Here is a 13,666-nt window from a genome sequence, read left to right as displayed (position 1 = left end):
TCCGTACTTGTTCATCGACGGCAGGAACTCCAGAGGAAGATGACAAAGGAAGAGGAGGACGAGGGTGAAGTCTATAGACCACAAAGAAGGGAGAAGCACCAGAGGAATCGGAGTCTTTGTGGTTGTAGGAAAATTCAGCCCATGGTAGCAGTTGGATCCAGTCATCTTGACGCACAGAAATAAAATGGCGTAGATAGTCTCCCAAAACCTGATTCACCCTCTCGACCTGTCCATTGGACTGAGGATGGTAAGCCGATGAGAAATCCAACTTGATTTGTAGACATGAACACAGGGCCCTCCAGAATTTAGAAACAAACTGAACCCCTCGGTCGGAGACAATATGGGAAAGAAGTCCATGCAAACGAAAGATATGATGGAGAAAAAGCTTGGCAAGTTGTGGAGCTGATGGGAGCCTAGGTAGCGGTACAAAATGAGCCATTTTAGAAAAGCGATCTACTACCACCCATATGACAGTATTACCTTGGGAAGAAGGAAGATCTGCAATGAAATCCATGGCAATGTCAGACCAAGGAAATTCGGGAACTGGCAAGGGTTGAAGCAGACCTGCTGGCTTGGAACGGGGAGTCTTGTCCCGGGCACAGACTGGGCAGGACCAAACAAAATCAACGACATCCTTTTTCAAAGTTGGCCACCAGTACTGTCTTGAGATGAGCTGTAAAGTCTTACGAATACCAGGATGGCCTGCCAGATGAGAAGAATGTCCCCATTTCAAGACTCGGAGTTTCATACAAGGTGAAATGTAAGTTTTTCCAGGAGGCAGGTGTTGGAGACTTGCTGGTGCTGTAGAAATGAGACGCTCCGGCGGGATAAAATGCTGTGGAAGAGATTCACAGTCGTGCACATCTGAAGACCTGGAGAGAGCGTCAGCATGGACATTCTTTTCTGCAGGACGGAAGTGGATGAAGAAGTGGAATCTGGAGAAAAACAAGGACCATCGGGCCTGTCGTGGGTTGAGATGATGAGCTGACTGAAGATAAAGCAGATTCTTGTGGTCTGAATAAATTGTGACAGGAAATACTGAACCCTCCAAAAGTTGACGCCACTCTTTTAAGGCCAGTTTAATGGCTAGGAGCTCGCGATCACCGATAGTATAGTTTCTTTCTGCAGAGGTGAAGGTTTTAGAGAAAAAGCCACAGGTAAAAGTTCTCCCTTTAGCAGACTTTTGTGTTAAAACTGCCCCAGCTCCTACTGAGGAAGCATCCACTTCCAAGAAAAATGGCTTGTTAGGATCAGGTCTGAATAAAACAGGAGCAGAAGCAAAGGCGAACTTCAATTGTTTGAAAGCTTCTACAGCCTCTGGTGTCCACACCCTGGGGTTAGCAGTCTTCTTGTTAAGGGAGACGATGAGAGCTACCAGAGTAGAGTAGTGAGGTATAAAATGCCGATAGTAGTTGGCAAAACCAAGGAAACGCTGGGTCGCCTTCAGACCAGAAGGTTGAGGCCAGTCTAGAACAGTGGACAACTTGTTGGGATCCATCTGGAGACCTTCACTTGTAACAATATAGCCCAAGAAAGGAAGACTGGTTTTCTCAAAAGTACATTTCTCCAGTTTGGCATGAAGACGATTTTCCCGGAGACGCTGTAAGACTTGGCGGAGATGAGAGCGATGAGATTGAGGATTGGACGAATAGATGAGTATGTAGTCCAAATAGACTACGACACAAGTGTATAGAAGATCACGAAAAATGTCGTTGACGAACTCCTGAAAGACTGCTGGAGCATTACAGAGTCCAAATGGCATGACAAGATACTCGAAATGTCCATCTCGGGTATTAAACGCGGTCTTCCATGGATGCAGATCAAGTTTTGAGAAGATTTTGGCACCTCTTAGCTGATCAAATAATTCCGAGATTAGGGGTAGTGGATAACGGTTCTTTACAGTAATTTTATTTAATCCACGATAGTCAATACAAGGTCGCAAAGAACCGTCTTTTTTTTCAACGAAGAAGAACCCTGCCCCGGCAGGTGAAGAGGACTTCCGGATAAACCCCTTGCGCAGATTTTCTTGGATGTAGTCTGCCATGGCCTGGGTTTCTGGAACAGACAAGGGGTAAATTTTGCCTCTGGGAGGAGTGGTTCCGGGCTGTAAGTCTATAGGGCAATCGTAGGGGCGATGTGGAGGCAATACTTCAGCTTGCTTTTCGCTGAAAATGTCCTCAAAGTCCTGAAGAAAAGCAGGCAGACCAGGCAGAGGACTAGAAGCTGGTTTCAATTTAGTAACACGTATATGGATACAGTGATTATTACAATGTGGACCCCAACGTAGGACTTCTCCAGTTTTCCAATCCAGCTGTGGGGCATGGAGCTTTAACCAAGGTAGACCAAGCAGGAGAGGAGAAGTACAGTATGGGAGTACGTAGAAGGACAAGTTCTCCTTATGAGAAACTCCGACCTGCATAGACAGGGGTTCTGTGCGGTAAAGCACGGTACAGTCCAGTCTTTCTCCATTGACCGTAGAGATGTACAGTGGTTTCTGTAGGCGGGACACAGGCAGACGATACTTATGCACAAGGGAGGCATCAATAAAGTTTCCTGCAGAGCCAGAGTCCAGGAAGGCCAGAACGGAGAGGATCTCTTTGGAGGGAAGAAGGAGCTGGACTGTCAAATTTAAACGTGGAGAGGAGGAATTCACACAGGCCTCTCCAACAAACCCTAGGTGCGAGCGTTTCCCTGTGGCTGTGGACGTACAGGACAATCTTTAAGGAAATGATCGGCACTGGCGCAGCAGAGACACAGATTCTCAGCTCGGCATCGAGTTCTTTCTTGCAGAGTCAGGCGAGACCGATCCACCTGCATTGCCTCCACTGCGGGAGGCAAGGTAGAAGGTTGCGGTGGTTGCTGGAAGACTGGAGCCAAGCAAGGAAAGCGCCGAGGTCATGCTGATTCTCTTTCTTGACGTGGTTCCTCACGTCTCTCAGAGAAAGGGAAATCAATCCGGGATGCCAATTGTATTAGTTGATACAAATTGGATGGCAACTCCCGGGCAGCAAGGACATCTTTTATCTTTTATAATCCCCTCTTAAATGTAGCGCAGAGAGCTTCATTATTCCATGACAACTCCGACGCCAGGGTCCGGAACCGGATGACATATTCGCCCAGAGTGGAATTGCCCTGGGAAAGACTCAGTAATGCCGTCTCAGTGGAGGAAGCTCGGGCAGGTTCTTCAAAAACTGTGCGAAATTCCATCTGGAACGCCTGGAGGTTATTAGTGATAGCATCACTGCGATCCCATAGTGGAGTAGCCCAGGCCAAGGCCCTACCAGACAGGAGACTGATGACCAAGGCCACCTTTGCTCGCTCTGTGGAGATCTGGTCCGCCATGAGTTCCAAGTGCATGGAGCACTGTGTCAAGAAACCCCGACAAGTATTGGGATCTCCTTCAAACTTCGACAGAAGCGACAGACGGAGTTTCGAACCGGAGGAAACTGCAGCAGCGGGAGGCTGCACAGGAGCTGGAAGAGGCTGTGGTGGATTTTGCTGGGCAGAGAGCAGCTGCTGGATCATGGCGGAAAGCTGGTTGAGCTGCTGTGCCTGCTGGGCCAACTGCTGGGACTGAAGCGCCATGACCGATGCAAGATCCGAATCAGGCAGAGGAACCCCAGTTGGATCCATGGCCGGATCTTGCAGTCACGCACCTGGATGCGGGCGGTCTGGAACAAGATGTGGATCCTCTACCTGTGTGGCAGATGACTCGGACCGTATCGGGGAGCGGAGTCTAAGGTGCCGCTGGTCTTCACCAGAGCCCGCCGCAAAGCAGGATGGACTTGCTGCGGCAGGAGACACCCAGGTCGCTACCCCCAATATGGCTCGACCACACAGGTAACCGGGCAAGACGAGGTACAGGAGGATGAGACGGAGGAGTAGTCAACATAGCAGAAGGTCAAGGCAGGCAGCAAAGGTTCGTAGTCAGTAAACGTAGCGGAAAGATCTGGGTACACGGGTATGGCAAACAGGCAATAGGGTACACTTTCTCTCAGGCAAATGGCACTGAAGATCCGGCAGGGGGGTGTGGGAGGTGCAACAACTTTATAATGTGCTGTACAGGTGCATACAATTATGGGCGTACTGGCCCTTTAAATCTCAGAGCACCAGCGCTCGCGCGCCCTAGGAGATGGGGACACGCGCGCTGGTGCTGAGACACAGAGCAGGAGGCAGCAGGGGAGTGAGGTAAGCGACGGGCCGGGACTCGCACGCGGCGCGTCCCGCGATGCAAATCCCGGCCCCGCCGGGAGCAGAGACCGTGTGCTCCCGGCCGCCATGCGCGGCTGGAGCGCAAGTAGTAACAATTACCTGGTATATTGTGTACATATACGGAGGAGTCATTACTACCTCATATGAGTGTGTTGCGATATATTTTGGTGATTATACGGCTGGGGACACTGTGCCTACTGTGGTGCATGTTTTTTATGGGTTAGGGGTGTCTGTCCTTCTTGAGCTGTTTTTGGATAATTGTGTAAAATTTTATTTAATAAATATTTTTTGGATTCATGATAATTGAGTATATTCTTATTGGTAGCATATGTAGGTATATTATAATACTGTTTGAAAATTTGTCTTCATGTATTTTTCTTTTTTGCTTGTGAGAATTGGCTAGTGGTGGCAGAATAGAAGGTTTATGCACAAGACTCTGGAGGTCTCTACACCTTGATGTCCGTGGGACTCCAGAGGCACCAGCGGCTTCATATATCTGTTTGCTGTAATGGTATTTTAGCAGCTGCTCTCTTGATCCAATGCATGGATCAACCCATCTGTGCTCTGAATCAGCCACAAATATCTTATTAGTGCGATGATTACTCTTAAGATTTCGTGAAATATCTAACGTTTTCATACCTCGTCCAAGGCATTGAAATATTTCACTCTTTTCGGCAACAGAGAATCCTTTTTCTTCCCCATATTGCTTGAAAATGGTGTCTGCTTAATAATGGGGAACACCCATTTTTAGAAGTTTTTCCTTAAATTGGGCAGAGCTGGCAATCTAATTATCACAGGAGTCCAAGATAGTTTTCAGTGATCAAAAGAGCCTGAGACACAATGTATTCATGAGTTAGGGTGGGTTCACACTACGTTTGTAGTGTACGGGTGCCGGATCCGTTTGGGAGGAGCGAAAGCCGGACGCTGACTCCGGTTGGTTAATTTTTGCCCCGTATCCAGTTTTCCCACCGGACCGAAAACAATGGTATACCATGGTTTTAGGTTTGGTTAGAGTACCATATTCGAGGCAAAAATGAGCGGACCAGAGTCAGAATGAGGTTTGGGCCAGATCCAGGTGGGATACGGGAGCGGCCGGTTTTCGCTCCTCCCAACCGGTTCAGACACCCGTACACTACAAACCTAGTGTGAACCCAGCCTTACACTGAAAAACAAAATATTTAATCTTTGTGACACTTAACCTGTTCAGGACACAAGGCGTATGCATACGCCCTGCAACCCGAGTCCTTAAGGACTGAGGGCGTATGGATACGCCCGTGGGAATTCCGGTCCCCGCCGCTAGCCGGTTGGGGACCGGATCGGGATGCCTGCTGAAATCATTCAGCAGGCATCCCGGCACATCGCCCAGGGGTCGGCGATCGGAGAAAATCGCATGTCAATTCAGACATGCGATTTTCTCCAATTCCGGGCTGATCGGGTCTCTAGTGACCCGATCACCCGGAAAATAGGGCTGATCGGAGTTGGCAGCGACAGCCCCGATCAGCCTAAGGGATAGGAGTGAGGTCGCAGAGCTGCGATCTCTTCCTATCCCCTGCCATTAGCAGAACGGAGTTCTGACCAACGGCAGCGCAGGACAGGGGGTTGCCGTGGCAAACCCCCTGTTCTGCCCGCCCCTGGATGTCGAGGGGATCGTGGGAAGAAGATGCCTGGGGACCCGGGATCTTCGCTGGAGACTACAGTAACCCCCCGACCTACGATGGGCCAGACATATGATAAAATTGACATATGATGGCCTCTCAGAGGCCAACGCATGTCGATGTCAGCATCGACATACGATGCTTTTATGTGTCGGGGCCATCGCATTAACTGCTACCCGACAGCGCAAAATGCTTAAGCTGCTGTCGGATAGCAGTGTAATGTGCCCCAGCAGGTTCACTTACCTATTCCCGATGCTCCGGGTCCACTTTGCGATCCTCCGGTGTCTTGCGCATCTTCTCCAGCGTCCGGGCCTTGCTTTCCGCCGTCGTTATTACGTCACTACGCACGCCGCGCCGGCGCAGCAGCGTAATAACGTCACCAGAAAGCGAGGTCCGGACCCTGCAGAAGATGCGCAAGACACCGGAGGATCGCGAAGAAGACACCGGAGCAGCGGGACAGCAGCGGGAGCCCCTGGAACAGCAGCGGGAGCGGTGAGGACCTGGTGCGGAGCAGCGGGGACAGGTAAGTACAGCTTCCTATACTTTACATTGCACGGATCCCTCAACATACGATGGATTCGACAAACGATGGGTCGTTTGGAACGAATTACCATCGTATGTTGAGGGACCACTGTACTGGATCCTGGCTCAGGTAGGGAATCGTCGTGTGGGGGGGGGGGGGAATTGAAAGTGAAAGTTAAACGATCTTTACTGTGGCAACCACTAGGAAGGCCAAACTGCAACTCCCAGCATGCCAAAGACTGTCTGGGCATGCTGGGAGTTATAGTTTTGCAACATCTGGAGGGTCACAGTTTGGAGACCACTGTTAGAGTGATGCCCAAACGGTAGCCCTCCAGATGTTGCCAAACTAAAACTCTCAGCATGCCTGGACTGGCCAGGCATGCTGGGAGTTGTAGTTCTGTAACATCTGTCCCTTCAGATTTAGCAATTTTCATGAATTTTTTGAAAATCGCTGCTCTACTTTGAAGCCCTCTAATTTTTTCAAAAAGCAAAAATATGTCCATTTTATGAGGCCAACATAAAGTGGACATATTGTATTTGTGAATAAAAATAAAATGTATTGTGAATATCCATTTTCCTTACAAGTAGAGAGCTTCAAAGTTAGAAAAATGCTAAATTTTCATGAAATTTGGGGATTTTTCACCAAAAAAGGATGCAAGTAACGCCGAAAAATTTACCAACAAAATAAAGTAGAATATGTCACGAAAAAACAATCTCAGAATCAGAATAATAGGTAAAAGCGTTTTGTAGATATTAATTCGTCAAGCGACGGTGGTCAGAATTGCGAAAAAGGGCTCAGTCCTTAAGGTGAAAAAGGGCTGCGTCCTTAAGGGGTTAAAATAGAATTTTGCACAATAATTTGGAATAGGGTGTATACTCGCCACTCAATTATATACAAACACTGACCTCTATATACTCATCACAATATTATATACACTGACCTCTATATACTCATCACACTATTATATACACTGATCTCTATATACTCATCACACTATTATATACACTGATCTCTATATACTCATCACACTATTATATACACTGATCTCTATATATACTCATCACACTATTATATACACTGATCTCTATATACTCCCCACACTATTATATACACTGATCTCTATATACTCACCACACTATTATATACACTGATCTCTATATACTCATCACACTATTATATACACTGACCTCTATATACTCATCACACTATTATATACACTGATCTCTATATACTCACCACACTATTATATACACTGATCTCTATATACTCATCACACTATTATATACACTGATCTCTATATACTCACCACACTATTATATACACTGATCTCTATATACTCATCACACTATTATATACACTGACCTCTATATACTCATCACACTATTATATACACTGATCTCTATATACTCACCACACTATTATATACACTGATCTCTATATACTCATCACACTATTATATACACTGATCTCTATATACTCACCACACTATTATATACACTGATCTCTATATACTCATCACACTATTATATACCCTGACCTCTATATACTCACCACACTATTATATACACTGACCTCTATATACTCCCCACACTATTATATACACTGATCACTATATACTCATCACACTATTATATACACTGATCTCTATATACTCCCCACACTATTATATACCCTGATCTCTATATACTCATCACACTATTATATACACTGATCACTATATACTCATCACACTATTATATACACTGATCTCTATATACTCATCACACTATTATATACACTGATCTCTATATACTCCCCACACTATTATATACACTGATCTCTATATACTCATCACACTATTATATACACTGATCTCTATATACTCACCACACTATTATATACACTGATCTCTATATACTCATCACACTATTATATACACTGATCTCTATATACTCATCACACTATTATATACCCTGACCTCTATATACTCACCACACTATTATATACACTGATCTCTATATACTCCCCACACTATTATATACACTGATCTCTATATACTCATCACACTATTATATACACTGATCACTATATACTCATCACACTATTATATACACTGACCTCTATATACTCATCACACTATTATATACACTGATCTCTATATACTCATCACACTATTATATACACTGATCTCTATATACTCCCCACACTATTATATACACTGATCACTATATATACTCCCCACACTATTATATACACTGATCTCTATATACTCATCACACTATTATATACACTGATCTCTATATACTCCCCACACTATTATATACACTGATCTCTATATATACTCATCACACTATTATATACACTAATCTCTATATACTCACCACACTATTATATACACTGATCTCTATATACTCCCCACACTATTATATACACTGATCACTATATATACTCTTCACACTATTATATACACTGACCTCTATATACTCCCCACACTATTATATACATTGATCTCTATATACTCATCACACTATTATATACACTGACCTCTATATACTCATCACACTATTATATACACTGACCTCTATATATACTCATCAAACTATTATATACACTGACCTCTATATACTCATCACACTATTATATACACTGATCTCTATATACTCATCACACTATTATATACACTGACCTCTATATACTCCCCACACTATTATATACACTGACCTCTATATACTCATCACACTATTATATACACTGATCTCTATATACTCACCACACTATTATATACACTGATCTCTATATACTCCCCACACTATTATATACATTGATCTCTATATACTCACCACACTATTATATACATTGATCTCTATATACTCATCACACTATTATATACACTGATCTCTATATACTCATCACACTATTATATACACTGACCTCTATATACTCATCACACTATTATATACACTGACCTCTATATACTCCCCACACTATTATATACACTGATCACTATATACTCATCACACTATTATATACACTGATCTCTATATACTCATCACACTATTATATACACTGATCTCTATATACTCATCACACTATTATATACACTGATCTCTATATACTCACCACACTATTATATACACTGACCTCTATATACTCATCACACTATTATATACACTGATCTCTATATACTCATCACACTATTATATACACTGACCTCTATATACTCATCACACTATTATATACACTGACCTCTATATACTCATCACACTATTATATACACTGACCTCTATATACTCACCACACTATTATATACACTGACCTCTATATACTCACCACACTATTATATACACTGACCTCTATATATACTCATCACACTATTATATACACTGATCTCTATATACTCATCACACTATTATATACACTGATCTCTATATACTCACCACACTATTATATACACTGATCACTATATACTCATCACACTATTATATACACTGATCTCTATATACTCCCCACACTATTATATACACTGACCTCTATACACTCATCACACTATTATATACACTGATCTCTATATACTCATCACACTATTATATACACTGATCTCTATATACTCCCCACACTATTATATACACTGATCTCTATATACTCATCACACTATTATATACACTGACCTCTATATACTCCCCACACTATTATATACACTGACCTCTATATATTCATCACACTATTATATACACTGATCTCTATATACTCCCCACACTATTATATACACTGATCTCTATATACTCATCACACTATTATATACACTGATCTCTATATACTCCCCACACTATTATATACACTGATCACTATATATACTCTTCACACTATTATATACATTGATCTCTATATACTCATCACACTATTATATACACTGACCTCTATATACTCATCACACTATTATATACACTGACCTCTATATATACTCATCACACTATTATATACACTGACCTCTATATACTCACCACACTATTATATACACTGACCTCTATATACTCATCACACTATTATATACACTGATCTCTATATACTCCCCACACTATTATATACACTGACCTCTATATACTCCCCACACTATTATATACACTGATCTCTATATACTCATCACACTATTATATACACTGACCTCTATATACTCCCCACACTATTATATACACTGACCTCTATATACTCCCCACACTATTATATACACTGACCTCTATATACTCATCACACTATTATATACACTGACCTCTATATACTCATCACACTATTATATACACTGATCTCTATATACTCATCACACTATTATATACACTGACCTCTATATACTCATCACACTATTATATATATTGATCTCTATATACTCATCACACTATTATATACACTGATCTCTATATACTCATCACACTATTATATACATTGATCTCTATATATACTCATCACACTATTATATACACTGATCTCTATATACTCATCACACTATTATATACACTGATCTCTATATACTCCCCACACTATTATATACACTGATCTCTATATACTCATCACACTATTATATACACTGATCTCTATATACTCATCACACTATTATATACATTGATCTCTATATACTCATCACACTATTATATACACTGATCTCTATATACTACCCACACTATTATATACACTGATCTCTATATACTCCCCACACTATTATATACACTGATCTCTATATACTCATCACACTATTATATACACTGACCTCTATATACTCCCCACACTATTATATACACTGATCTCTATATACTCCCCACACTATTATATACACTGATCTCTATATATACTCATCACACTATTATATACACTGATCTCTATATACTCATCACACTATTATATACACTGATTTCTATATACTCACCACACTATTATATACACTGATCTCTATATACTCATCACACTATTATATACACTGACCTCTATATACTCACCACACTATTATATACACTGATCTCTATATACTCATCACACTATTATATACACTGATCTCTATATACTCATCACACTATGATATACACTGATCTCTATATACTCATCACACTATTATATACACTGATCTCTATATACTCACCACACTATTATATACACTGATCTCTATATACTCCCACACTATTATATACACTGACCTCTATATACTCCCCACACTATTATATACACTGACCTCTATATATACTCATCACACTATTATATACACTGATCACTATATACTCATCACACTATTATATACACTGACCTCTATATACTCATCCCACTATAATATACACTGACCTCTATATACTCCCACACTATTATATACACTGACCTCTATATACTCATCACACTATTATATACACTGACCTCTATATACTCCCCACACTATTATATACACTGACCTCTATATACTCCCCACACTATTATATACACTGATCTCTATATACTCACCACACTATTATATACACTGATCTCTATATACTCCCACACTATTATATACACTGACCTCTATATACTCATCACACTATTATATACACTGACCTCTATATACTCCCCACACTATTATATACACTGATCTCTATATACTCATCACACTATTATATACACTGATCTCTATATACTCCCCACACTATTATATACACTGATCTCTATATACTCCCCACACTATTATATACACTGATCTCTATATACTCACCACACTATTATATACACTGATCTCTATATACTCCCCACACTATTATATACACTGACCTCTATATACTCATCCCACTATTATATACACTGACCTCTATATACTCCCCACACTATTATATACACTGACCTCTATATACTCATCACACTATTATATACACTGACCTCTATATACTCCCCACACTATTATATACACTGATCTCTATATACTCATCACACTATTATATACACTGACCTCTATATACTCCCCACACTATTATATACACTGATCTCTATATACTCACCACACTATTATATACACTGATCTCTATATACTCACCACACTATTATATACACTGACCTCTATATACTCATCACACTATTATATACACTGACCTCTATATACTCATCACACTATTATATACACTGATCTCTATATACTCATCACACTATTATATACACTGACCTCTATATACTCATCACACTATTATATACACTGATCTCTATATACTCATCACACTATTATATACACTGACCTCTATATACTCCCCACACTATTATATACACTGACCTCTATATACTCATCACACTATTATATACACTGATCTCTATATACTCATCACACTATTATATACACTGATCTCTATATACTCCCCACACTATTATATACACTGATCTCTATATACTCATCACACTATTATATACACTGACCTCTATATACTCCCCACACTATTATATACACTGATCTCTATACTCACACACTATTATATACACTGATCTCTATATACTCATCACACTATTATATACACTGATCTCTATATACTGCATCACACTATTATATACACTGACCTCTATATACTCATCACACTATTATATACACAGACCTCTATATACTCCCCACACTATTATATACACTGATCTCTATATACTCACCACACTATTATATACACTGACCTCTATATACTCATCACACTATTATATACACTGACCTCTATATACTCCCCACACTATTATATACACTGACCTCTATATACTCACCACACTATTATATACACTGACCTCTATATACTCATCACACTATTATATACACTGATCTCTATATACTCATCACACTATTATATACACTGATCTCTATATACTCCCCACACTATTATATACACTGATCTCTATATACTCACCACACTATTATATACACTGACCTCTATATACTCCCCACACTATTATATACACTGACCTCTATATACTCCCCACACTATTATATACACTGACCTCTATATACTCATCACACTATTATATACACTGATCCTCTATATACTCATCACACTATTATATACACTGATCTCTATATACTCCCCACACTATTATATACACAGACCTCTATATACTCCCCACACTATTATATACACTGATCTCTATATACTCATCACACTATTATATACACTGACCTCTATATACTCCCCACACTATTATATACACTGACCTCTATATACTCCCCACACTATTATATACACTGACCTCTATATACTCCTCCACACTATTATATACACTGACCTCTATATACTCATCACACTATTATATACACTGATCTCTATATACTCCCCAC

The 13,666-nt window shown here is 40.8% G+C and overlaps 1 protein-coding gene across 1 annotated transcript in view; it reads right to left on the bottom strand.

Moving 5' to 3' along the window:
* The window catches only part of LOC130329598 (interphotoreceptor matrix proteoglycan 2-like), an 88,001-nt gene extending 83,008 nt beyond the window's left edge, over nt 1–4,993 (bottom strand). The window contains exon 1 of the mRNA XM_056553505.1: nt 4,852–4,993. Coding sequence (XP_056409480.1) covers nt 4,852–4,914 — 63 coding nt within the window. The 5' untranslated portion in view covers nt 4,915–4,993. The remainder of the gene's footprint in view (nt 1–4,851) is intronic.
* Nucleotides 4,994–13,666: the final 8,673 nt, after the last annotated feature.

This window comes from Hyla sarda, unplaced genomic scaffold (assembly GCF_029499605.1).
Source record: "Hyla sarda isolate aHylSar1 unplaced genomic scaffold, aHylSar1.hap1 scaffold_319, whole genome shotgun sequence".
Classification (NCBI taxonomy): Eukaryota; Metazoa; Chordata; class Amphibia; order Anura; family Hylidae; genus Hyla; species Hyla sarda.
The sequence above is the reverse complement of the archived record's forward strand: the minus strand, read 5'-3'. Positions and strand labels throughout refer to the sequence as shown.